General features: G+C 36.5%; 1 protein-coding gene across 4 annotated transcripts in view; it reads right to left on the bottom strand.

Annotated features, from left to right (window-relative positions):
• Positions 1 to 27,181, bottom strand: part of ANGPT1 (angiopoietin 1) — a 229,622-nt gene that overhangs the window by 15,679 nt on the left and 186,762 nt on the right. For all 4 annotated transcript variants that reach the window (XM_084864479.1, XM_084864480.1, XM_084864481.1 and 1 more), the window contains one exon: positions 20,921 to 21,087. In XM_084864479.1, the coding sequence (XP_084720605.1) occupies positions 20,921 to 21,087 (167 nt within the window). The remainder of the gene's footprint in view (positions 1 to 20,920; positions 21,088 to 27,181) is intronic.

Raw genomic sequence — 27,181 nt, 5'->3', positions numbered from 1 at the left:
AAAATAATTTTTTAAATATATTTTATTGAATTTTTACAGAGAGGAAGGGAGAGGGATAGGAAGCTAGAAATGTCGATGAGAGAGAATCATCGACCAGCTGCATCCTGCACGCCCCCTACCGCGGATGTGCCCGCAACCAATGTACATGCCCTTGACCGGAATCGAACCCGGGACCTTTCAGTCTGCAGGCCAACGCTCTAACCACTGAGCCAAACCAGTTTCCGCAATTCCTGCCAATTTTTTGATAACCCTTTTTCTATTCATGTAACTGTTATTTCAAGATTTATATGCAATGTGAAATGTACCTTGATTTGGAGCTTTATACCAGGGTTACTAAAAAGATACTTTTCACCCAGCTGGCATAGTTCAGTGTTTGAGCCTCAGCCTGTAAGCCAGGACAATGGTCGGCAAACTCATTAGTCAACAGAGTCAAATATCAACAGTACAACGATTGAAATTTCTTTTGAGAGCCGAAAACCGACTTCTGCGCATGGGCCACGAAGTTTCAATCACACTGTATGTGTGTGCCAGCACATAATATTTTGTTAAAGAGCCACACTCAAGGGGCCAAAGAGCCGCATGTGGTTCACGAGCCACAGTTAACTGACCACTGAGCCAGGAGGTTATGGTTCCATTCCTGGTCAGGGCACATGCCCGGGTTGCGGGCTTGATCCCAAGTGTGGGTTGTGCAGGAGACAGATGATCAATGATTCTCTCTCAACACTGATGTTTCTCTCCCTCTCCCTTCCTCTCTGAAATCAATTAAAAAATACATATATATTTTAAGAGGTATTTGTCCTATCTTCTAAGAAACCTTGCATGTGTGTGAGATCGGTAACACTGGAAGAATAATCTGGATCTCCTTCCTTCTGTAGATACTGTCATGTAACAACTTCTTTCTTCAGGGCAGCCACCATGTCACATCTTCTCCTCACTCCAGAGGGCTGCTGATCTCTGTCTGTAAGCTTCTCAGGCCCATACAAGCCATTGTCATATTCATTGAGCAGGGTGCATGCTTCCTCCAGGCACTTGCCCCTTATTGGCATTGCAGATGCTGAGAATGCCCCGCAGCCTAGGTCCTAGATGCTGGGGTCACTGCCATTGCAGCAGAGACACTGCTCTCAGAGTCCCCACTCCTGCTGGTGAGAGCTGGAAGGCATGGAACCTAGTCAAGATATAATAAGTGGAAAGACAGGCTACAAAGCAGTATGTCTCATTTGTGTGTGTGTGTGTGTGTGTGTGTGTCTGAGAGAGAGAGAGGGAGAGAGAGAAAGGCTGGAAGGATATACAGAAAATGTTTAGAGAAGTTTGTCTGATTCAGGTAACTTCACTTTCTTCATTAACCTTCTGTAATATCAGTATCTTTAAAACTAGTGTATTAATTTTGTGATTTAAATAGCAAAACTACTCCCATTTTAAAACCCCCCAAAATCGACATGAAACCAGACCAGGAGTTCTCCAGTATCTGTGCCTGAAACAAGGGATTTGTGAAAAATGTCTTTCTATTCTAGCTAGAAACTTCTTCAACCAGCATCTCAGGTTACTCTTCGCAAACTGTTGAAGGAAAGGCTTTTGAAGCATATCGGTCTATAATGAAAAAGCTAGTACAAATCACACTCATTGCCTAATGTAGTTGATGTCTGCTCATTTCCTACAGATACTACACATCCTTTCACATCCAGCTGGGCACTCTAAACAAGCGCACACTTCAGTTGCTCCTCAGGGCTCAGAATCTCTAAGCGAGGGTTGCCATTAACTTCAGTTTGATACCTAAGGTCTTCTCTGGTCAAGACTTTACCCCTGTACCTATCTCTACCTAGCACTCTGCTCCTGTGACCTTATCAAAGTCATCCAGCAAGAGTCTCTACAAACCTCTGCATGTGACCACCTCTGTGCCACAGTCATATTTATGAATCCTATCCACGCACAGTACCGCTAATGAGTGAATAATACCTCTATTTGAGTGAGACACTACCTGGACCCAGGCAAGTTCTGGACAAAATTTTATATAATTATTGAACAGAAATAATGAGAATCAATTACTCTTTAGAGCTATATGTATATATGTTTTCACTTGTGGTTGCACCTATTATATGTATATATCTCATCATTATTTTTTGAGATTTGATATTATTTTTAACAAATGACAATACTATAGTATATTTGTGCCAAATGATTTTACAAATGTTCTACAGAGATTTTTTTTTGAGCCAGAGAGAAAATATACAATAATTAAACCATAGTCAAGTTTCTTGATTTCGATGATTAGTTAACAAGGAGGCTGAAGGGAGCACTTCTAAGGCTGAATTGTCACATGCAAGCTTGCATTCTAAAATTCTGAGAGGCAGGCTAAAACTCGATGGTGATACAAAACTGTAGGAGCTTTTAAGGGCAGACACACACTTTAGGTTTTGGGCAACCTATGTGGAGTGGGTTCACCAAGGAAAGGTAACGTGTCAAGCAATGGGAGTCCTAGGGCATGTTACCTGGGTGAATTTACCACCTTCCAGAGCTGATCTGGAGTTTTAATTTGATATCTGATCACTTTCCCAGTCTCTCAAAGACAGACACACAAATAAAATTTCGGGAGACTTTTGTCAGGTCTCCATTTATAGTCAAGATAAGAACATGTAGGGGTCCAGTCTCCCGGTCTCCTTAGAGAGAATTTCACACAGAAAGCCAAATTATAGTTAGAAACTTGGTTTTACAGAGAACACAGAATCAGGGAGGGTGAAAAATCCCAAAATTAAGTAGCTGTGACTGTTAGCCTGACATCTCCTGCCCCATGGGGACTAGAAGAGTTTAGCCCTCGGGTGCTCTTGTAGGAAAAATACCAATTCCAACTCTGATTCTTGGATTCTCTTTGATTTGTCATGACTTCCCTTCTTTCTTTAGGTGAGTCAATACCATTTTCCCTGCAGTAGCTTTAAGCTCACTGTCAGGGACAGACTTTCCAGAACACAATGATATTCTATAGTGTCTTTTGCAGGTAATTCAGCACAAATGTTCAGTTGATATTAGCTGAGTGACTGATATGTGCTGGGTGTAGTTTATACTTTTATCCTTTCACATGAGGATTAATGGCTAAGCCTCATAATTTACAATGGTGTTTTTTGTTGTTGTTATTGTTGTTTTGTGTGTGTGTGCTATCAAAACAATAGAAATAAATACACAATTACAAATTCAGGACAGAGTAAAAAAAAAATAAGAAAACAAAAATCAACCCAAATCTTCTCTGAATATTACTACTCTTGATATTATGGTTTATAAACACTTAGTCTATTCCTTAATAAAATAGAAAATATTGTTTATTTTAAAATATAAATGTAATATCTGAACATATTCTTATAAAATTTCAAACAATATGTGTAAGGTTTTTGATTATAGCTCCATCTCATCTACCTCTTTAGAGGTAATTATTTATGTTAGTTTTGTACCCTTCAAATTAGTTTCTCTTCATATATAAATGCAAATGAAAATTAAAGCAAACTTTATATTCTTTATAACATGGTTTTCATATATATAACTTCATGAGCATTTTCCCATGCCATTATATAGTCTTCTCCAGTATCATTTAGAAGCTATTGCATAATATCATCAATTGTTATAAGCTTAAGGGTGTCTTTACATAACTCCAAATGAGTATGCAAGTATACATGTTAGGATTAGAATAAGGTTTACAATGTTTTTTCCCTGACCTCATCAATGGACCTCATCAATGACCTGGGTTAGGGTCTGTGAATAAAAAATATACATTTTCCCAGATCCATTTAATCAAGATTTGAAGGTCAGGCTTCTAGTCCTGGCAACTCTTCTCTGTATTATTGCAGAAGTCTTACAACTTGTCTCAAAGCCTTTTGTCTTGATCCTTCCTCTGATCTCTAAACTGCATGGCCCATGTGGCTCATTCAAAAACATGCATTTCTCTACACCTCTACTCTGGTTAAAATTCCTCAGTGTTCTCCCAACACATGAAAGATAAAGTTCAAACAAAACTTATTGTGGTTTACAAGGATTTTGAAGGCCTATCCCTCCTCTACCTTCTCCATGTACTTCCAACCTCCCCCCACAGCTCCCATGACTTATTTTTTTCTGCACATGGACATCATGCTTCAAACTTACCAATTGCCTGTTTCCTCAAAGCAACACACTCTCTCACTTCTCTGTACAGTGCATGTGTTGCCCCTCTTCTAGGAACACCCATTCCAGCTCTGAATAGCTGCTGAAATCTTATTCATCAATTAAGGTTTCAAGTATAACCTCAAAGAACACCAGACAGATAACTTTATGATAACACATATTCTACATACACTTGTGGTTTTACTTGTCCTCTCCCACAATAAGCTATGAACTCTTGTAGGCATAGACTGTGTCTCATTCATCTTTGAATCGGTAGAATCTAGATCTGTAGCTAATACAGAACAGGGGCTCAATGTGCACTGAATAAATGAATGACTGTATGCTAAGTAAGTAATTTTCATAGGCTGAATATAGAAAGTAAAAGCCAATTCAAGTATCAGTAACCCAAATACTGAAAATATAGCTGACCCATGTTTTCAGAGGGATAGCTCTGACATCTAATTTAGCTAAGTAGTTAAGATTTACTTCCTTACTATCCTACTCAAATAATTAACACACACACACACACACACACACACACACACACACACACGTGTCTATATCCTTCTTGATCTTTCCAATTCTTTTTTGTTCTCATTATCTTGGAGACTACCAAATATGAACACATGTTCAATATATTACATTGATAGAATAAAGTAAGAAAAGCAGTCTCATTCCTATTAGTTTTATGTTTTATTGAGTGCTTTATTTGTATTGTGTGTATAGCCAACTGATATCAGAGAACAAATTAAAAATAAAAACATAGTTATGATAAATCTTTCAAATACAATTAAGTAGGAAAATAAAAGCCTAATAAAGTGTAGAAATATTTTTTAAGGTCCTCCCCAGATTAGGAATCTTTAAAACAAGAAGCATAGAAGAGTCCTAAGATAGTACAATGTAAACACTGGTTTATATTTTGGTCGCTATGATTTAAAAATAGAAGAGACCAATATTTTGAAGACTGAGTAGCACTTGTAACCTATATATAACAGTGTTCATCCTCCCAATGTTTATATCCTCAGCATGTCCCTGAGGACTGCTTATGCTCCTCTTAGGAGCAAGCCCCCTCTGAACAGTGATTCTCTTACACTGGGAAGTAGAGATGGAGTATCATAAAAATAGATTTTCTTGACATTATTTTAATAAGTTTTCAAATGAGGACAACTATGCTTCTGTAGAATCCCACAAGAATTCTGGGAGCAACTATGTAGTCAAGGATAGGTCCTCTGCACATTTAGGGGGTTCATGCTTCCAGAACAGTTATTTAGCTAGCATGGATTAGCAATTATTGACCCGAAGCCAACAACTATATCAGGTTATTTGATACAGGCAAACTAGGGGCCAGCTTTCCAGTAATGCCAAGTATTTTTAATTAGATAAGAAACATTTAAATTGAGGCTGGAACAGAATATTTAGGTGGTTCTTTTTAAGAGTGGTTCTGGATCATTTCTAAAGTCCTTATGTATATTTAATTAGCCATAGCTTTCTCTATTTTGCTAATAATTGTTCCAAATGGGCTTTCTCTTTACAAAAGAAAAGTCAATATATAGAAAAGCCAAAGTTAGCTTTGCATCTGACTCTAGTGAAAGGGAATTTGAAGTGTGCGTCATTAGAAAGAATACTTCCTCCAGAATAACACTATGGGAATCCTGGACATTTATTTTTTGCTGTTAGCCAGGGTAGATGTGGCTCCCATGAAGGATGATATGGTAGGACATAAAAAAACAAATGTGATTCCAGAACAAAGTATTTGACGTAGGGATAGAAGTATGGAAGATGCCAGAAAACAAAAACAAAGTAACAACTCTAACAACAAAATGCCAAAGAGTATGATTAGATGTGACCAAAAAGGCAGCCACAAAGTAAAATCATGGTTTATCCTTTAAACCCATTTTTTTTTCTAATTAAGGGGGGAAATATGAGTAACATGATCAATAACAGTAAAGAATTATTACCCCACCAATGATGCACAAGGCTTCCTTTTATCCACATTCCCATGTTCACTGCAGTGCTATTTAAAAGTCAACATGTGGAAACAACCTAAGTATCCACCAAATGAATGAACAAATAAAGAAGATGTGGTATAAATATACAATTAAATATTATTCAGCCCTAAAAAGAAAGGAATCTTGACATTTGCAACAATATGGGGATGAGGCTTGAAGGTATTATGCTAGTGAAATAAGTCAGGAAAAGACAAATATTCCATGATCTTTCTTATATATGGACTCTAAAAACGTAATAAGGCAAAATCAAGTTCATAGATACAGAGAACAGGTTGGTGGTTGCCAGAGGTGGAAGGGGGTCAGAGGTGGGAGAAATGAGTGAAGGGGGTCAAAACATTACAAAAATAAAAATTAAAATGTAATTTCAATAAGTAAAAAGATTAAGTCATATTTCTTAGTAAATGTAGGAAAATAGTGTGTTCTATTATGGAAGAATAGACTTTAAACTACATCATATAAGTAATTCTATAGGCCTATAACTTTCTTTTTTATAAGATAGACAACCCAATCCCGTGTCCAGATTCTCACTAATTTTGTCTGCTTAAGAGACCGCCATACTTCTCACATTTTTATTTCTTAGCTGTATTCAGGGGTGGGGGATGGGGGATGAGGCAAGAGTCCCTTTCATTATCCAAGACAGTGGGAGTTGTATGTATGACAAATTGAAGTTTGGCCTGAGCTCTTTTAAACAGTAGACAGACTCTCAGATATGTGAACTTTAAGGTCTTACATACTGACAAGCTGCGCAGATTTTATTTTGGCTCTGAGCTCTCTCCCTGCCACCATATGGAACTCGTTTGTCTTTCTAACAATCACTTGAAGAAAATGCAAAATGACCCCCATGGTTCTCTTTCAGAGCCTGGTGGTAATGACTCAATCTGACGCAGTTTCCCAAGACTGCCATCCTTTGGTTGCTGCTCCAGGGTAGTCTCTGCTTTACCTACCCATCCCTGCCCTGCACTGAAAAAGCTGGGCACAATTAGCAATGATGGGTGTTACAGTATGTCTTTCTGAACCAATTGAAATGATATAGCTGGCATCTTTTGGTAAAAATAAAGATAATACTCTTCTTGCCCATCTATATTTAGAAAAAATGTTAGCATTTGTTTGGCATTATGAAGATGTTGTTGGGTGGTATACAAATAATTAGTATGGTAGGAAAAAAGGTATGTATTCATGTCTTAGCTATCTCTGTGAACTACATATACTATATACATAATAGGCATTTAACAAATAGTTATTGAATCAGTTATGAGCTAAAAGTTCAAATTGTTTAGAATTTAAGTTTTCTTTATCTGGAGATGGCTTATATATGGTCACATTTTAACTCTAATAATGTTGTACATTTCTAGTCCCATGAGTAATGTTTCTCTGATTTGAAATATTAATGACTTAATGCTCTGCTCAAATCATATTGGGGTACTGCCATAATGAGGATGGAATTCGTTTGTGGCTGCCAACAGACATGAGGAAATAGCTCATGGAATAACCCATTAAAGTAAATCCTAGAGAGTTCATATGAGAAATGAAACCATCCAGTTCTACAAAGGGACCTACATCTGTAAATATGGCCATTTTATTGTATTATTCCACCTGGAATCTGGGCATTCATTAACAAATGTTTCTTTGATAGAGGAGAGAGGATTTATTGTCCAATGTTGAATCTTAGGACTGTGATCTCTGTTGGAGGAGGCTCTATTAAGTCTGTGTCATTATGTGCAACAATGTTTTTCTCATGTTGTAGATATATAGTCTGTTACTCTATAGTCAGTGTACCTATGAGAAAATGAATGAATGCCTATGATAATTAGATGACAATGATAATGATATATACTCATAGACATAAATCTGTCAGTAGAAAAAAGACCTATTAATGCACAAGAATTGAGGATATGAGATTTATAAGAACTTTAAAAAATACCTAAAGGTAAGTAGATTTAGGTGGCTGGGTACAAAATAAGAATGAGTGAAGGAAACAAATGCAAAAAGTCATTATCCCAAATTCTTCCTTGTTTCTTTCCTCTCCCTACTTCCCACTAAATAAACAAATAAATAAATTTAAAAAACTAGCTTCTGAAGAACAAGATGTGTCTGGAAAGAAACACTAGCCCCGAGAAGCTCACTTGTGCCTGGGGAGGTAGTATAACAGAACAGAGTTTGGAGCTGAAATTTCTGGGTTTGAAATCTAACTCTGATCCTTCCTGATCTTCAGTTGCCTCATCTGTAAAGTGGCTCTAATAAGAGTAATGTCTTTCTATTATTGGGAAGATTAACTGAGGTAATACATATGAAGTTCTTAAAAAGACTGTCACCTGATGAATATCAGTGAAAACTTAGAGAAACTAGTCCCCTAACCAATAACCATAAAATACACCACATCACTAAACATGAGTTAGATGAATGGCAATGTATATGAAACTAGTATCAATATATATGACATTGGTAGACATATGCAAGCATACTGAGAGTGACAAAAATAATGAGAGAGACATAGCTAACTAAACATGCATGTAGGCAATAAACTGGACAAGTTAAATATGAAAAGGACCGATTTTCTCAAATTCAAATGGCCCCATTTCCTTTGAAAGTTTTTTTGTCTTATGTAGAGCAAGTAAGTGACAAGTGCAAAGAATAAGAAACTAAAGAACTGCTTTTCTGATTATCTATAATAAAGTCTACTTTATTTTGAACCCAAATGCCTGAATATTGATCCTTTAATTCAAATGTTTATTCTTTAGTAAGTTAAAATTCCAATCTTTTGAGAATGCAAGTTTTTCCTTCTATTCAATAGGGGGCATTACTGACTGAATACATCCTGTCCCCTCTCCCCCCCTTTTTTTCACCCCTATCTGAAGCCGAGAAAAATCTCTGAGCAGATTCCCCATGCAGACCTATCTTTATTTAATAAAATATTTATCACATTCCATTTTCCTTAATTGGTGTCAGTTGTTCTCAGATGAAACGGGATCATTGGGGAATGACCAGAATTTGTGTATATTAACCTAACCATTATGCTAAAAAGGGGTGCATTTTCTTACTTACTCTTAAGCCTCAGATGCCCTGAGTTAGATATGTTATATATCTTTGAACATGTTCAGTGGAGTTGTGCTAGTGTGAAAAAAAAATGCTGGAGATAGTGAGAGCCATGGAAATCTATGCTGCTATTAAGAAAGATACATTTCCAGAATTACAGAGGGAAAAAATAAATTCCAGAATATCCAGTTTCTTTTTTTTCTCTGATTCTATTATTATTGTTTTACACACTAGCTTTCATTACACATGCATAAATTTTACACTAACTTTTCATCTATTTAAGTTTTGAAGATCTCTATTTTGACTTAAAAATATTAATGCAATGTAGAACTTTGATAAAAATTAGTTTATCAACCATCCAGTTCTTAAACTCTTGACACTGGAAACAATGTTCCTATTTCAAAACCCCAGTAAAACAAAGTTCTCAGTGTTTCTCAATGACATGAAGATTGCGTATGTTCAAAACTCATGATAAATTCTTCCTCCAAAGAAAATAGAGAACTCGCATACTGTTATCTCTGAGTTTCCATTTGCATAGTGATGAGACAGCACACTCGATTCCGTAAGTTAAAAAATAAACACATAAAAAAGCTAACCAATTTTCATGAAATCTATGACAAGGAAACCATATTTCCCAAAATTCAGAAGTACAATGTAGTGATTCTCTGTTTTTAGTTCTAAATAAAAGAAAGTTCTTTCTGTATTCCTCTCCTTTTCTAAGAATACAATAAAAAGTTAGTGCCAAAATGAATGAGGTGGCACTAAGACCCCTGTAAAAAAATATATATATTTAAACAGTCCCTTAAATGCATTTCAATTTCCTTGGCGACATGTGTGGCTGACAGTCAGCTCCAAGTGAGCGGCTCACGAACAGGACCCTCCACTGTTGCTTAAAAGACTAGGCCAAAGGCCATCTCAGAGAGTTTATAGGTTTGCTCTTTTACCAAAAATTAGGTGAAGTCCTTATAAAAGTTGTGATTGAAATTGGTGATTTTAAACAAGTTCAAGGGAGGAAGGCTTGTTCTCTTTTTTATTTCCGTTTAAAGAGCAGCAAGAAACTTTCTTTGCAGCATCCCCAAAGGGAAGACAGAGAGGAAAGGGAGAGTAGAATGTTGAAAACCATTGAGAGACATTGGCTGAGGATTTTTTTTTTTTTTTTTTTTTTTACAGAGAGGAAATACTTTCTTTTGTTATACTTGGACAATGTGTTGCTATAAGTTCCATAAATAAGGCTCCGGCATGCATAAGCAGATTCTTCTGTTGACCAAAGTCCTCAGTGTGCTTATTTCTCTCCACCAGTAGTGTACAATGGAGTCTAAACTCCTTATCATGGAAAAAGCCCTCCGCTTCCTGCAGCACTGTGAACCCCTGCATAACAAGATGCATGCTATTCTCTAAGGCAGTCTCTCTCTCTCACTTCTGGGTCTTTGGTCACATAATTCCTTCTGGCTGGAATGCGAAGACCTTCCTGCCACCATCCTCTGTACGAACAAACGCTCCTCACGAACACTTACTCATATTTCACAAATCTCCAAGGAATTCCTCTAGGAAGCCTTTCCTGGCTCTTTCAGTCTCTTTCAACTTACCCATTCAACCTCAACCCTAGTCAACTCAGAACTTTTCTTGAGTGCTCAACGATAGCCTGATTACAAGGGTTCTTACCCAGGGACTGTGAATACGGAGCTTAATCATACATATATGTAAGCAAAATTCTGTGTTTCTTCAAGTACTCTGGAGAGAAGATGCATAGCTCCATTAAATTGTTTAAAAGGTTTGTGATTCCTTGATTAAAAAAAAAAGAAAAGGACAAAACAAAACCAACCAGACATGCTATAAAGCATACTGCAGCTAGCTAGCCATTTTGTTGAAAGCCAACTAACCCACGTTTTCTCCCTTTTTCTTAACTATTAGCCCAATAAGACCAACAAACACGGTGTCTCCTTTTAGTGGCTTTAAAGTGTTATTTTTATATTAGCATCACCTGTGTATACTTGGCAGGACTGAGGTATCTGGGTTCTAACCCAAGATTAGAATATCTACATATGGGAGTCAGAAATATACACTTTAATGAAACACTCTGGTTGACTATATGAACACTCAAGCTTGGGAACAACCGAACAGTACCAGGAAAATAGTAGCAACCTGTAAATGTTTGGGTACTGGTTGTTCGGCTGGCTGGCTAATGAATAAATGCCTAGTATGACTGCAAACAAATTATAATAATTTTAACGGTAATTTTAGTAAATTTACATAGATTAAAGCAAAATGTCCAGTTAAAAGAGAAATAAAACAATGCTGGATATAGGACAGCTACGTATTTAATAATTATCGTTTATTAACAAGCTGACTTCATGTCTCTAATTACCAGTGTATCTTTTAGGTGAGGGGATGGTTAAAGAAGTACACAAAATTCAGAAGGAATTCTTCTGCTAAGGACACTATGCGTACTTATAAAATCAAATTATAAACAGGAGCAGCTATTTATTTGATCTATAATCACATTTTTTATTTTAAAGCGTAGGCCATTAAAATAATTATTTTGTAACAGTGATGGGACCTCTGATTGTTTACATAATAACTTCATATCTTCAGATCTAGACAATTTTCACTAGAATTGTTCATGAGGACACATGAGAGGAGAAAAGGTTGTTTCTTATTTGTGGCTTAAAATGAATGAGACTAAAATTACTCTTTATCCAGCTGTTTATTTGAGCTTCTGACTCAGGCAGGTAATAAAATAGCACTTTTAATAGAGTATGAGCAGACCAATATAAATATTGGCATCAGTAATATTAATGCCAAAAGAGACATACCTAAGCATGGAGTAAATGTTCAATTAATAGTAGTGAAAGTTGAATGTTATGATGCTCCTATATCAACATAAGGTTTGACACTTGACAAAATTATTTAATTTTGTTTTATGATGTTTATGGTTGATGTGCATAAAGGGTCTTGTAAAAGAAATACATACATCATCTAGGCCCTAGATTCTAGGGAAAAAAGGACTATTATTTATAGGGTAATCCATATTTTATGTTGTTAATTTCATAATTTTAAAAATTTTACTCAAAAACATAAAAAACACTTAATTTGAAAAAAATATGCATCCCTCTGATCATTGTAACATTATTTACAATAGCCAAGTTATGGAAGCAACCCTCAACTACCAATAAATAGACAAGTTGACAAAAAAAAAAAAAAAAAAAAAAAGTTGTGGCACATATACACAATGGAATATTACTCTCCTCTAAAAAAGAATGAATTTTTATTATTTGTAACAACATGGATGGACCTAGAGGGTATTATGATAAGTGAAATAAGCCAGACAGAGAAAGACAAATTACATATGATTTCACATATATGCTGAATCTAAATGACAAAATAAATAAACTAACAAAATAGAAAGAGACTTACAGATGCAGAGAACAGACTAATGGATGGCAGAGGGCAAAGGTGTTTGAGGGTCTGGGTGAAAAAGGTGAAGGGATTAAGAAGTACTAATTGGTAGTTACAAAATAGTCATGAGGATGTAAAGTAAAGCATAGGGACTAGGAGGGTACTTAAAATATAGAATGGAAAAACACTTTGTAAAGTACATATGATTATCTAACCACTATGCTGTATACCTGAAACTAATATAAAATAATGTTTAATGTAAATTATAATTGAAAAAATAACATTTAAAATATATATAATGAACGAAATCTTGTACTTTCTGATGAGCTCTCCATTATTCACCCAGGGGAGGGGGGTTATATAAAATCAAGGACCTCAAAGGGAGGGTGGGGATAAAAGGGAGAGATCAACCAAAGAACTTGTGTGCATGCATATGAGACTAACCAGTGGTCAAAGACAATAGAGAGTGGGGGCATGAGTGGGGAGGGGGAGAGGATTGGAATGGGGGGTTGAGGACAAATATGTGATACTTTAATCAATAAAGAAATTTTAAAAAGTCAAAGTTGATTGTCACCTAATAGCAGCTATCAAAATTGCAGGCAGAGAACCTAGTTCCTGTGACCCACAAATTACTTATCAGTGACAGTAACATGGGATCCTTTTCCAGGATCAGCGGGCCTATGGAACAAGGTATGTTGTATGTCTATCTTATTAACATTTTACTTCATTCGCTTGGCTCCATACAATACTGAAATTCTTGCATATCTTTTGAGAGTAAAGAAAAAGAACTGAAGAGCCAACAATTGAATACATCAGGGAAATGAGATCCACCCATGCAACAATACAAGAAACTAAAGGACACAGCACTTGATTAAAAACCTTACATGGAAATTATGCTCCCATTCCATACTTCTGGGGACAGAAATGTTCACTTATGGGTCTCTGAATTTTTGTCATTTAGATCCAAATCAGCTGTGTTTGTTGAGTGCATAAAAATACCTTTGTTGCTGTGTCTTTCACATATTTATTAGAAAGTGCTTCCTCTCTGGGCACGTGTAAAGTATTGCAGAGAGATCCCTAGCCTCTGGATGTGGCATTGTAATAGCAGGAACTAGCCTATTATAACCCAGAGGGACAAGAAAGGACTCTGATAAAGACATGCACAGAGCCAGGGAGAGCATCTGAAAGGAGTTCCTTATTCAATCCAAAAACAGAGATCTACAAACTGAGTTTAGACTTAAAGGGTAAGGAAAACCAATGCAGGCAAAGAAGTTAAACTGCTGAAGGATGGAGATTAAATTCTGTGGGGTTTTGTTTCACACATAATGTCTTGAACATGGTTGTTGCTCGTATTTAATTAACAAAGTAATCAAAACATTGAGGGAAAAAAACCACAAACAAACAACTCCCTCCCTTACACACACACACACACACACACACACACACACACACACACACACTCACACTTGATTGGAATGTGATACCAGACCTTTTAGATGGCTCTCTTCAGAGGCTCTCCCTAGGTGCCAGACCAAAGATATCACTAGTGGTCTGGCTCTCCTTTGCTCTTAGCATCATGCTTTGTCTTTACCCCCTTACACTCTGCTTAAAGTATTGTTTCAGATTCCCTATAGATATATTTTGTCTAACTTTATCAGTCCAGGAATGCTGCAAAAAATAACTTTCCCAATAAGACACTCTAGGTTTCACATATAAGTCTACACATATGCTACTCCAAATTCTATGTCCAAACGCTGAGCTGGTTCTACAGCTATTCCCAATTTGTCATTTTCTATGGAAATTTAGGTCACACCTTAGAGGCTCTCCAAACTTCTCCAAATTGTTTAGATCCTCCTGATCCTTAGTAATATGTTCATGACTATGTCCATGATATTGCAATTGCAATTACATGTCTGCCTGCGAAATGTCCACCCCTCCCCTTATCCCATCACACATGTGTATACACATGCACGAGGACCCACATATATGACTATACTGAAACATTTGTGGACATTTTATTTCAGGGTAGTACATAATAAAAAATGACAAATGTTTCATTCATTGAAGATACAGCCTTCATCTTTTCAGTGGTGAACAGCACTGGGAAGACCCAGGGCAGGGGATCACATGACATCTCCCTGGACTATTTCCTGGAGGCAGTGCTAGCTGGTTCTAGTAACCTGTGCCAGTCTAAAGTTTCTAAGACAGCACTCCAGCAGGAATCCTCTAGGAATCCTTAGACCTAACAGCACTGGGGCATTTTTTTTTTTTTTTTTTTTTTTTTGTCAGCTTGGAAAAATACAGGACTCTAGACTGCCATTAATCTGCATTACAGTCAAGAGATTTTTCTGACCCTCCGAAGATCTGGAGAAAGCATAAAGTGACTTTGTAAGACCATGCCTTTTTCCTCTCCAATATATCATCTCAGTCAAGGACTATAAAATATCATTTTGTTGAATAAAACAATCCCTTCTTGGTTATAGGAAGTAAGCCCAACAAAAATTATACTCTAAATAAAAACAATACACCTCCCAATTTGGAGAAATACTTTGAAAATACAAATAAAACTACTTAAAGCTTTGAGTTTTATATCTGGGCTAAAAATTCAAGAGTGTAGAAACTGCCAGGAGATTCCCTATGTATATATATTTTTCTACTTTGATTGTCCAAGAATGCTGTAAGAAATAACTTTCCTCTTAGACTTTCAACACATCTGCTACTGGTTCCAGCCAGGACCATGTAACCCAGAGAATCAGAGAAATGAAAACCATTTCACTAAAGAGAGTGAAATAAGTTTTACAATACCTATAAAAATGCACAGTTTAAATTTACATGAAAAACTCTAGAGAATTCTTTTCAATCCACACTAATTTGTTTTGTCCTTGAAATACATACATGTATTCAATCTCTCTCTTTTTAAAAAAAGGATTCTGGAGTTGGAGTTGGAAAGACTGCTTCCTTACCTCCTCATTTTACTTCTGCAGACTTGAGGCTTGGAAAAGTGAAGTAACTTATTCAAGGTCATTCAGAAAAGTATCTACAGATCCAAGTCTGCAATTTGTGTCTCTTGAAAAGGGGGCTTTGGAGATAGGTACAGGGGGTTAGCCTGGGATAAGTTGCCAGTGCCTTTTGCTCCTCAGATTTGAGTCTCCCAGGGGCCTGTAGAGTTTAGGAGATGCATGCCTGTGGGGGAAAAAGAGGGAGGAGGGAGAGGTGCAGGTGTGCTCCCAGGAGGGAGAGCTCTGTGCCCTAGCACTTGTGAGATTTTGATAGTAGAAGTGAAGCAACAGCTGGCCTTCAGACCCACATCAGACATGGTGATGTTCAGTGGCTGAGGTGCCCTCCCTTCTACTTTCCCTCTAGCTTGCCTTCCACAGGCTGTAAAGGGCTCCAGACCCACCACCAGATGCTAACTGCACAACCCCAGGTAAAGCAGCTACCCTGAGGGAGCAGCTTTGCTCAGATCTCACCCTCTGTGTTCCACTTCAGTGGCTGGATGTGCTAGATTTCTGTGGTTTCCTATAAGCTCTTGGTTGTTCACCACCAGACCAGCTCTTACCCATATATGTTAAGAACCTTTTCTACCTTCACCTTCCAGACCTCCACTTGTCTAGCTCATCTCACATTTATGTAAATTTAAATTTGTAGAACAAATCCCTTATTTCCATAATAATAATCATCATGTCCCTGTTTCCCTGATTCAACACTGATACAGGAAGTTGGTTTTATGGACAGGGAAGCCAGACTTTACTATTCAGCAGTTTCCATATTTTATGACTCCTATTCCAGATCCTTTTCCACTAGATTGCAGCATCTTTCCAACCTGACAAATTGTTATTTTTTTTATAAGCACTTATTTTGGTGTATGTATTTTTTTATTTTAATCCTCACCTGATTATATTGATTTTGAGAGAGAGAGAGAGAGAGAGAGAGAGAGAGAGAGAGAGAGAGAGAGAGAGAGAGAGAGAGAGAAATAGGAGAGAAACATTACTTGTTGCCTCCCATATTGCCTGACCAGGGATTGAACCCAAAACCTTTTGGTGTACCAGACTATGCTCCAACCAACTGAGCCAACAGTCCAGGGTTGGATATATTTGTTTATTATTAGAACCAGCAAAGTTTTCAAGAGAAATAAAAGGTCACTGTAAGCGCTAAACTAATGGACACTCTTAATGAAGCATTTATTATAGAGATAAAAATTTAATCATTTATCAAATAATTGAAGGGCTACAAAATAAAAAATAATTGTGTACATAATGGTAATTATAATCTATAAAATAATTTCTGAGCTACAAGAAGCTTTACAAATACTTTAATTTATAGGACAGAAAATGGAAATCCAGAGAAATGCAATAATGTGTCCATAAACATTCATATTATTAAAGATAGAAATGGGATTAGCAGAAACATTTTGGTAGGGCAATGTGTTATTGCATCACAGTATCTTCTACAGTGGTTATCAGGGAAAACTTCCTGGAATAAGAGAGGATCTTAAAGATTTAGAAGATGTGTCCAAAGCTGGATTCATATATAGGGTAAGGATATAGCATAAACAAAGGCATAGGTGGTTTAAGAAAATTGCAAGTAATTACTGAAACATAATCATAATGAAGGAGTGAATGGTTAGGTGAGGTTAGGGTAAGAGTTTGATAGCAACAGCTGACCTAGGTACTGGCTAGGTCACAAAAAGTTTTAAATTACCTTAACATCTACATATTTTTACATTGTTGAGATATATGAAGGAGAGCAGAGACCAAGTCAGATTGTCTTTTAGAAAAAACACCCCACAATAGTGTGGAAGATATATTTGAGAGCATCAAGACTGGAGGCAGGCAGGCTCTATAATAGTCTGAGTGTAAGATGACGAGGACTTGGATAATACTACCTCTCTAGAAGAAGTACTTAATAATTTCACACTGATTACATGTTATTTCACATGATGTGTTCATCATGACACTTACATTATTGTTTTTTCTTACTTATATTCTTCTGGGTTCTATAGATTTTTTTTTCTACCGGAGAAAACAATTTAAAATGTCCTTAGAGGATAAGAAGAAAATATGTGTATTACATGTACATTTGTAAGCATATCTATCCATTCACAACATTTATTTTTAATCAATATGTGTTTAGAGCATGAGAAATTTTTTTTCAAATTAGATTTATAGACATGGCTACAGATATGAGTTTTAAAATATAATTTTTGTTAAAATAGAATATTAAAAGAATAAAACTCTCAAAGAACTTCTGCATTTAATTTGAAAGAGGAAAAATACAGAAAATGTGAAGATATAAAGCAAAAGCTTGGCACACATCCCTGAGTTTTTATTTCAGTTGAATTTGAGCAGGTCAATGACCCAAAATCTCAGTTTCTTCATCTTTACAATGTGACTAATAATGTGTCAAAAAGCCATTGTGAAGATTAAATGATCAAGTGCTAATAATCATTTCCTATGTTATAAAATACTACCTAAAGTCAGTATCCACACTTTAATAATTTACCTGAATAAGGCATCCTAATTTGGAGAGAAAAACAACGAGCAGAGAAGAAGCACAGAAAGGCGAAGCCGGACATCTGGAGCGCTAACCTCAGGCCACACACGCTTTGCTGGGCCTGGGGAGCTGTCCTGGGCAGGAGTGAGTGATGATACAGGTGGAAAGGGAAGTCACGTGGGGGTAGCTTCCCTTTCCAAGCTTCTGTTTGGTTTTCTTAGCGTGCTTATTTTTACTAGGCTTATTTTAACTAGGCTTTCACCAGAGCAGGCATTATGTTTTAATGAGTTCTAATTTCCCATTTGATGCCAGCATGAATCTTAGTCCTTAATTACGTGAGAAGGCGATGATTACAGACCTATTTTCTGCTGAGTCTTGGCAGGAAAGAGGACCAGAGCCATCAGCTTTATTACAGCAGCATAATAACGTGGAAACCACATGGAGCTAGGTAGGAGTCACACATCCCGTATGTGAGTCTTTCTCCCTCTTTGGGAAAAATATTGCATATTTCTGAACCTCAGCTATTTTTTTTTTCATTAAGACCAGAGGTTTGGAATTAAGTTAAGTTCCTTCTGGATTTATAGTGCTGATTCTCAAGGTTCATAATACTCTAGAGAAAGAAGAATGGGGACCCCAGAGTGTATGCCTGAGTCTAGCTGGGAAGACTTACTTTTTAAAAACTTTTTTATTAAATTTATTGTGGTGACATTAGTTAATAAAACAATATAGGTTTCAAGTATACAATTCTAGAATACATAATCAGTATATTGCATTGTGTATTTACTTCCATCACTATATATTTGATCCCTTTTTCTACCTCCACCCCTTTCTCTCTGATAACCACCACTGTTGTCTATATCTATTTTATTTGTCTTGTTTGTTCATTTGTTACTTTTGGTTTTATTCCCCACATATAAGTGGAATCATATGGTTCTTGACTCGATCTTTTTTTTTTTATAGAACTGCATTATACGGGTCAAGATCTGAGTCACACAGTGTTGAAGGAATAGGAAATGCTCAACGAGAGCAGTTGGGGAGAGCAGTGAGACACTCAAAGAGGAGGTAAATGTTCTTTCTTCATGCAGGTGCAAAAATTACATTTCTACCATATACCCTAGCCTACATCAGATGCCCACAATCCTCCTAAACCTGCCCAAAGACTCTTTATCCCTTTAACATCACACCAGCCTTTCAAGTACACACAACCACATGCATGCATACACACACACACACACACACACACACACGCACACAAGAACTGAGAGACATTTTGGAATGGAACCAAAGAAAATTCTTCAGGAGCCTAGAAAAAGACTGGACTAATTATTTGCTAGTCCCATTGTCAGGCTGTCTGACATTAGCCAAGTTTCATATAGTTTCAAGTTTCAGGTCAAAACATTTATATAAGAGTACCCCTGATGTTTTACAGTGGTTTTCCTTGTTATGAAAAATCTCAAAATATTGACCTCCTTGGAAACATTTCTTCTTACACTCCATTGCATTTTATAAATGTCTATTTGGTTTCTTGAGTTGCCATTATGTACACCATCCTTCCCTTCTCCCACGGGACTAAGAACTCTTTAGATCTATTTCTCATCCTCTGTTGATGTGGTGACATCATTACTGTTTGTTAAGAAAATGATTATTATGTCTCCAAGGACCCAACCCCATACATAATCCATTAAAATAAAACGTGACGTGTTCATGAAAATGTTATAGATTCAAAGTCCATGATATGTCTCAAAAAGACAAATAAGCAGGAGAAACAGTTGAATTAGGTGGTGGGGGCCACACAAGTTGGGGGAAAAAGCAGAAGGTTCTGGTTGCTTTCACTGCATTTTGTGTACAGCGATGTGCCAACCCTTGAATGCACACAACTGTGTTTCCCTAACTGATGCAGCATAGCCACAAAACTGAGTTTACAATCACTGCAACTCTCATTTACTGATTACAAAACTGAGGCACACACAATTATTAACGACCTGCCATGTAGCAGGTATTGCAGAAATGGGTAGTGACATAAAAGTAACTAAAATATATTTCCATATGCTTAGTGATCTAGTTAGTCACAAAGCTGGACTATGAGGCCTGGGAGACTATAGACCTCCATCACTGACCGCAAAATTGCTAGTACATAGCAGAGTTCCCAGAACACAGAGGTAACATAGTGAGTGTTTGTGAAATGAATTTACCATTTACTTGCCTAACTATTTTCAATGTGTGTGTGTTTTTCCCCAGTATATGAGCTGCTCATTGAAAAAAAGTCAGAGATGCTAACAATCAAGTATACAAATTGTCTATTTTCACATCTGCAATGATGAACTGTATATGTCGATTTATTTTTGTCTTTTACATGATTTACCAAACAAATCTAAATTATGCTTTGCCTCAATTTTTATGCCAATTCATGCAAAAATATAAAATTTTACTCCTCTTTATCAATTTCAAAATAATGTGAAAAAAATAATAATTTAAGAAAAGTAAATAAATTACGTATAGGTAGAAGATCTTTTGATAGAGGGTGTATTTATTTCAAGCCATTGAGTTTGAGTCAGTTCTCTGTCATCAGGTTTATGTGTATGAATCCATTGAACCTTTATAATAATAATAATAATAATAATAATAATAATAATATTGTGCTTGACTTAGTTCCCTATCTTCAAAAATTTGAGCCAACATCAAGATAATCAGTCTGTGAGAACTTTTAAGAAGTCTTTATAGGACTTTCTTTTAAATCTCTGCCTAGAAAAATAACCTGATTTTTAATTTGAAGGATACCTTTCATCATTTTCCCCCCCCACACTTTTCCACTAAAACTAGTAAATGGGCTTGGCCAAGGCAGTTAAGCACTACAGGGAGGGAGGACTTACCTATAGTTTTGCTTTTCATTTCCTATGTGGAATCTGTCATATTGCGAATAGGCCTGGTTTCCCTCCCAGTCCATTAACTGGATTCTGAGTGTGTACTGCCTCTGACTGGTCATGGCAAAAATAAACTCATTCCCCAGCCAGTATTCACCAGAGGGATTTCCAAAACCCTGCAAAAGAAGACAGAAATGCAGTTATTACTTCAGAGAGAAAGTTTTTTTTTATGTCCAGTACTTAACTATGCTCTAAATGAAAATTAACATTTTAAGAGTAAAAATGTTTTTTTTTCCACATTTTTACACATTGTTTTCAATTACTTACTGAATATTTCCCTGTTGTTTTCTTCCCTCCATTGAGGGTTTCATCTAATTCTTATTAGAGTAAAACCTTATATTCACATCTGTGTAGATTAGATGTTTTTTTTTGGGTTAATCTGGTTAATAAGTTTAATAAGTAAAAACTTCTCTACATAACTTGCTTTTGAAAATATTTATAAAATACTAGTTAATGAAATATCGATATTTTAACATAATTAAATATTTCCAATGAATTATGAGGGTACTATTATAGAATTACTTAACACTATTTTTATTTGTGTTTCATTATTATTCAGGAGTCAAATCATGCACAGAAAAAAACAGATTATTAGACCTTTGACTTCTCTAGTTTTAACATTTTCATTATTTAAAATTTAATATTAATTTGTAGTTGAATATAATATATTAGTTTCAGGTGTATAATATAGTGATTAGACATTTATATACCTCCCAAAGTTTAATATCCATCTAACACCATATATACTTATTACAATATCATTTACTATATTACCTATCCTGTACTTTACATCCCCATGATTATTTTTATAACTGGCAACTTGTAATTCTTAATCCCTTCACCTTTTTCACCCCTCTCCCCCAACCCCTAACTCATCTGGCTACTATCAATTTATTCTCTATATCTATGAGTTTGTTCCTGTTTTGCTTGTCCATGTATTTTACTTTTTAGATTCATGCATAAGTGAAATTATATGTATTTGTCGTTCTCTTTCTGATTTATTTCAGAAGAATATTTTCCAATGATACATTCAATAGGGGGTTAATATCCAAAATATACAAGGAACTCATACAACTTAATACAATCTGATTAAAAACTGAGCCAAGGACCTGAATAGACATTTCTCCAAAGAGCACATACAGATGCCCAAAGACATATGAAAAGATGCTCCACTTCACTAATCCTCAAAGAAATGCTAATTAAAATCACAAAGAGATACCACCTTATACTTGTCAGAATGGCTTTAATCAATAAACCAACAAACAATTAGCATTGGTGAGGATGTGGAGAAAAGAGACCCATTGTGCACTGTTTATGGAATTTTATTGGGTCGGCAGCTAAGTAATTGCGGGTTTCACACATATATGGCTTCAGTTGAATTTTTAGGTTTGCAGACGTAGTACAAATGTAAAACACATTTTGTTATTTGATAGTTGGCTATTCAGCTGTTAATCAGTAAAAAAGTTTTTTGATCTGTTTTGTAGTTTTCGTTTGGCGTTCATTGAAAAATGGAAAATCAAAAGGAACATTTTCGTCATATTTTGCTTTATTTCCGCAAAGGGAAAACGCATCGCAAGCTCTTAAAAAGTTATGTGCTGTTTATGGTGACGAAGCCTTAAAAGAACGGCAGTGTCAAAATTGGTTTGCCAAATTTCGTTCTGGTGATTTTTCACTCAAAGATGAAAAACGCTCTGGTCGTCCAGTTGAAGTTGATGACGCCCTAATCAAAGCAATAATCAATTCAGACTGTCACAGTACAACATGTGAGATTGCAGAGAAGCTTCATGTATCACATACATGCATTGAAAATCACTTAAAACAACTTGGCTATGTTCAAAAACTCGATACATGGGTTCCTCACGAACTGAAAGAATCACAGTTAACGCAACGCATTAGCAGCTGCGATTTGCTAAAGAAACGTAATGAAAATGATCCATTTTTAAAACGACTGATAACTGGCAATGAAAAATGGGTTGTTTACAACAATATCAAGCGGAAAAGATCATGGAGCAGGCCAGGTGAACCAACTCAAACAACATCAAAAGATGATATTCATCAAAAGAAGGTTTTGTTATCAGTTTGGTGGGATTTCAAAGGAATTGTCTACTTTGAACTCTTACCACCCAACCGAACGATCAATTCTGATGTCTACATTGAACAACTAACGAAATTAAACAATGCAGTTGAAGAAAAGCGGCCCGAATTGACAAATCGAAAAGGTGTTGTATTCCATCATGACAATGCAAGGCCACACACATCTTTGGTCACTCGGCAAAAATTAATGGAGCTTGGTTGGGATGTTTTGCCACATCCACCATATAGTCCTGACCTTGCACCATCTGATTACTTTTTGTTTCGATCTTTACAAAACTCCTTGAATGGTAAAAATTTCAATAATGATGATGATGTCAAATCGTACCTGATTCAGTTTTTTGCTAATAAAAACCAGAAGTTTTTTGAACGTGGGATTATGATGCTGCCTGAAAGATGGCAAAAGGTCATTGATCAAAATGGGCAATACATTACAGAATAAAGTTATTTAGTTCCATGAAAAAATTGTCTTTGATTTTTAAAAAATCCGCAATTACTTAGTTGCCGATCCAATAAATTGGTGCAGCCAATTCCTAAAAAAAATTAAAAATAAAACTACCCTACAAACAATTCCATTTCTGAATATTTACCCAAAGAAATCCAAAACACTAATTTGAAAAGACATATGCACCCCTATGTCCATAACATTCACATTTTAAACAACAATTAGCAAATCTGTGAATCTAAGACTATAATCACTCACTGGCATGAGTTTGGATTTTAAGGTTGAAGATAGTGAGTGAAGCTAGTGGCTGCTCTATACCTTAATCTCAATGCCTCTATTGTTTTCTTTAGGGCAATCCTGGTCACGGGTTGTTAAGTGTTTGAAACAATTTCTTTGTGAGGAATAAGAATGTTGTCCCCAAAAGAAAGCCAACTGTTAATGTAGGAGATATTAGTGATAGGAAAATAAAGAACCCTAAGTCATCCTAGACTTTGTGTGTTCATAACTGTCTCAGAAAGAATTCCCTGGTAACATGTGAAGTTCAGTGTATTTCTTGACCTACATGTTAGTCTTCTGACCAGACGATGAGCTCCTTGAGGACAGAAGTTGTCTTGAATTTGTGAATCTTCATAGGCTAGTGAAATACTGGCAGGTCCAGACACACTATTAAAGCTATTCTCCAACTTAACTGAGTTTTTTCATTAAATGAATGTCCTTCTTCAGGATGCACTGTGTATATGGTCCCCTGAAGACCGTCTATCTATTGCTCAGAGTAAAGATATGAAACCCACTGAGGTCAGTATTTCAGGGACTCCTTTCTTTGTCCTTAAGATGCACGAGTCACACTTGGCAAAAAGTTCCATAGGAACAGGAAGTATTAAAGCAAGCTAGGATTTGCTAAGTACAGTATTTTACACATACTAATGACAGTTGGTGCCACATACCAGTGAGAAGGGAGAAGCTTACCTTCTCCAATGAGTAAGCAAAACAGGAAGTTACATAGGACTGAAGTCAAAGCATTAGTGCATTCTCAGTTGCAGCAGCCACTGGGAAGACAAAGAAGACCACTGGGATGTTCCTTGCATTTCCTCTCAGCTCAGACATGTCACAACCCTCTCTCTAGCCACTTGATGATTCCCTCTTCCAAGTAGTCAGAAGAGATTCAGCAATTGCACTAAATGTGAACAGGAGGCTGGGAATGATGAGGTGTTAAGTTGTGGGTCACATATTTCCATGCTGCTGAAAGCACTGCATGGATAAGACTGTCCCTCTCCCCCAGGGAAATGTGCAGAGACCTTGAGCCTCAGAAATGTGCGTTAGTATTTTTCCTAAAGCCTCCACCCCCATCTTGGTATACAGGTTTGTATTTCCCTCTAAGTGAGATTAACATCCGTTCCTAAATGGTTGGCCTTTTTTTCCTCACTGAAAATAGAGAAAGAAGCAACTGAAAAGTAAGCAAAAAATGTGTTTTGAGATACCAAAATTCTATATCATGCACTCTCCTTAAAACTATCTATATGTGCTCGTATTGTGGGAGCAAAACCTTGGGCTACCATGAATCAAAATGGCTTTTAGGGAGAGAGAGAATGTAGGGAGGAAACCGTCTAATGGCTGAAAACGCAGTGATGCAGAAACAACTGTTCCATCATAAAGATGAAAAATAAATGAAAGAAGGGGAAATAGGTTCCCACATTAGTAAACTGTCTATTGGATAATTTATCAGGAAGACCACGAATCTGATGCCTAGCAACAAAGGCTTGGCTTTGACTAAACAACTTCTATTCCCCATCCCGTTCTAATTTGAAGACTTTCTGCCACATATGTGCTGTGGACTGTCCAATATTACTTCTGAGTCTGTTTCCTTCTGCAAAATATGGATAAAAATGTTATTTCCATATAGAATGTTTTAGAGGAAATGAAATAATAGACCTAAAGCATTTAGCTAAGTGTTGATACATGAGAAGCACTTAACAAAATTCTAGCTGTTGTTGGTATAGTTAAAGTATATATCACAATACAGAGTAAATTTCTGTTGACCTGCTCCTCTCCCATGAGATTGTGAGCTATTATATTTAAGGGTGAGTAGGTTACTTTTTACTTTGTATGAGAAAGGGAACAAAAATAATAACCTAGATTCTTGTCTTAGCCTAAAAATTAATAAGGGGGTACATAAAAAGTTTTTAGATGCTAGGAACTAATGTATTCCTATGACAAGGATGAGTGATGGTTTATACAAATGAGCACTAGCATTTTAATATGCAAATAAACCCAACAGTTTTACACATTATTGCATACATAACAGCTTGCCACAGGCACTATATTTTACTCCAAATAGCCTGTAACATCCATAAAAATAAAAGCTTACACTAAATTCAGTGCAGATACTGAAAGAGCAACAAGTCCTTAGTGAATAAACAATAGTAACAAACAGAATTTCTTCTTCTAAGAATGCTATAGCATATTCTTTCATTAAAAATACTAGAAGCCTGGTGCACGAAATTATGCTTGGGTAAGGTCCCTAGGCCTAGCCTGTGATCAGGGCCATCTTCCCCGGCTGCTGACAACTGGCCCCACCTCTGCCTCCACCCACCCCGGTTCCCTGTTCGCCATCCAGCGATGAGAGCCTGATGACTGAAGGAAGGACCAAGAGGTTGGCCATTCCCATCTGCTTGCTGGCCCCACCTCTGCTGCTGGTCGTCCTCTGTGTTTGGAGTGACCAGCGTGGTGGGGACGTTGGCCTGGGACTGCCTGCATTCCCTGTCACTCAGCGTGGGTCCCCATTCGTCATGGACGATCAGAGCCTGCTGGCCGGGGAAAGGAACTGAGTGGTGGTCAGTGCACCTCATAGTGACTGGTCGAGTGGTCTTTCTGGTCATTCTGCCATTATGGTCCCTGGGCTTTTATTATATAGGATTGCTTAGCTATACCAACCACAACCACATGAAAGATTTTTATAACATAATTCAGGTAGATTATTATTTCTATTTCTCCTTTAGCCCTTTAATAAAAGGCATTGGAATGTAATCTAAACTAATGCTAACTTAAAATTGGCCTTAAAACCACATTTTGCTTTTAAAAAGGCACACAGAGGAAAGACTAATATTCATTAATTTTTGCCAAAACTTGCAGAAATGTTCAGTTGTGGTGTGTATTTTTCCAAGTTAATAAAATAATTGTCTCAGAATTTTGTTTTGTCTGATAATGCTCATAGGAAGTGTTGACTTTTTTATAGATGAACACAATTGAAACCAGACACAGTCCATGTATCCTAGGGGTTTCATCTCTTTTCATATAACTAATTAAAGAAAACAGATAAGAAGTCAAGGTTACTGAGCTGTGTTGTCCGAAGGTGCTTTAATTCACAATTCAATCGTGTGTTTCCTCTAACTGCTGAGACACTCAGCCCAAGAGAGATCAAAAGAATGATTTCTTTCCACATTTTAAATTTCTTATAGTTTTTTTCTCTTTTTAATGTGAAGATGTTAAAATGCAGCTGAAAATGTGCTCTTAATTTCTTTCCAGAAACAAAGAACTCCCAGAAGATATGGTGCTCAGGCTGAAATATTTATATTAATAGGAAGCTCGATTTATGGGGGTATTTTTTTTTTTTCCAATACAAAGCCAGGTTGTCTCCAGGGCATTAGTCATTGCCTTCTATAAAGTTAGGCCACAAG

Source organism: Pipistrellus hanaki (assembly GCF_964339955.1).
Source record: "Pipistrellus hanaki genome assembly, chromosome: 17".
In the NCBI taxonomy this organism is placed as follows: Eukaryota; Metazoa; Chordata; class Mammalia; order Chiroptera; family Vespertilionidae; genus Pipistrellus; species Pipistrellus hanaki.
The sequence above is the reverse complement of the archived record's forward strand: the minus strand, read 5'-3'. Positions and strand labels throughout refer to the sequence as shown.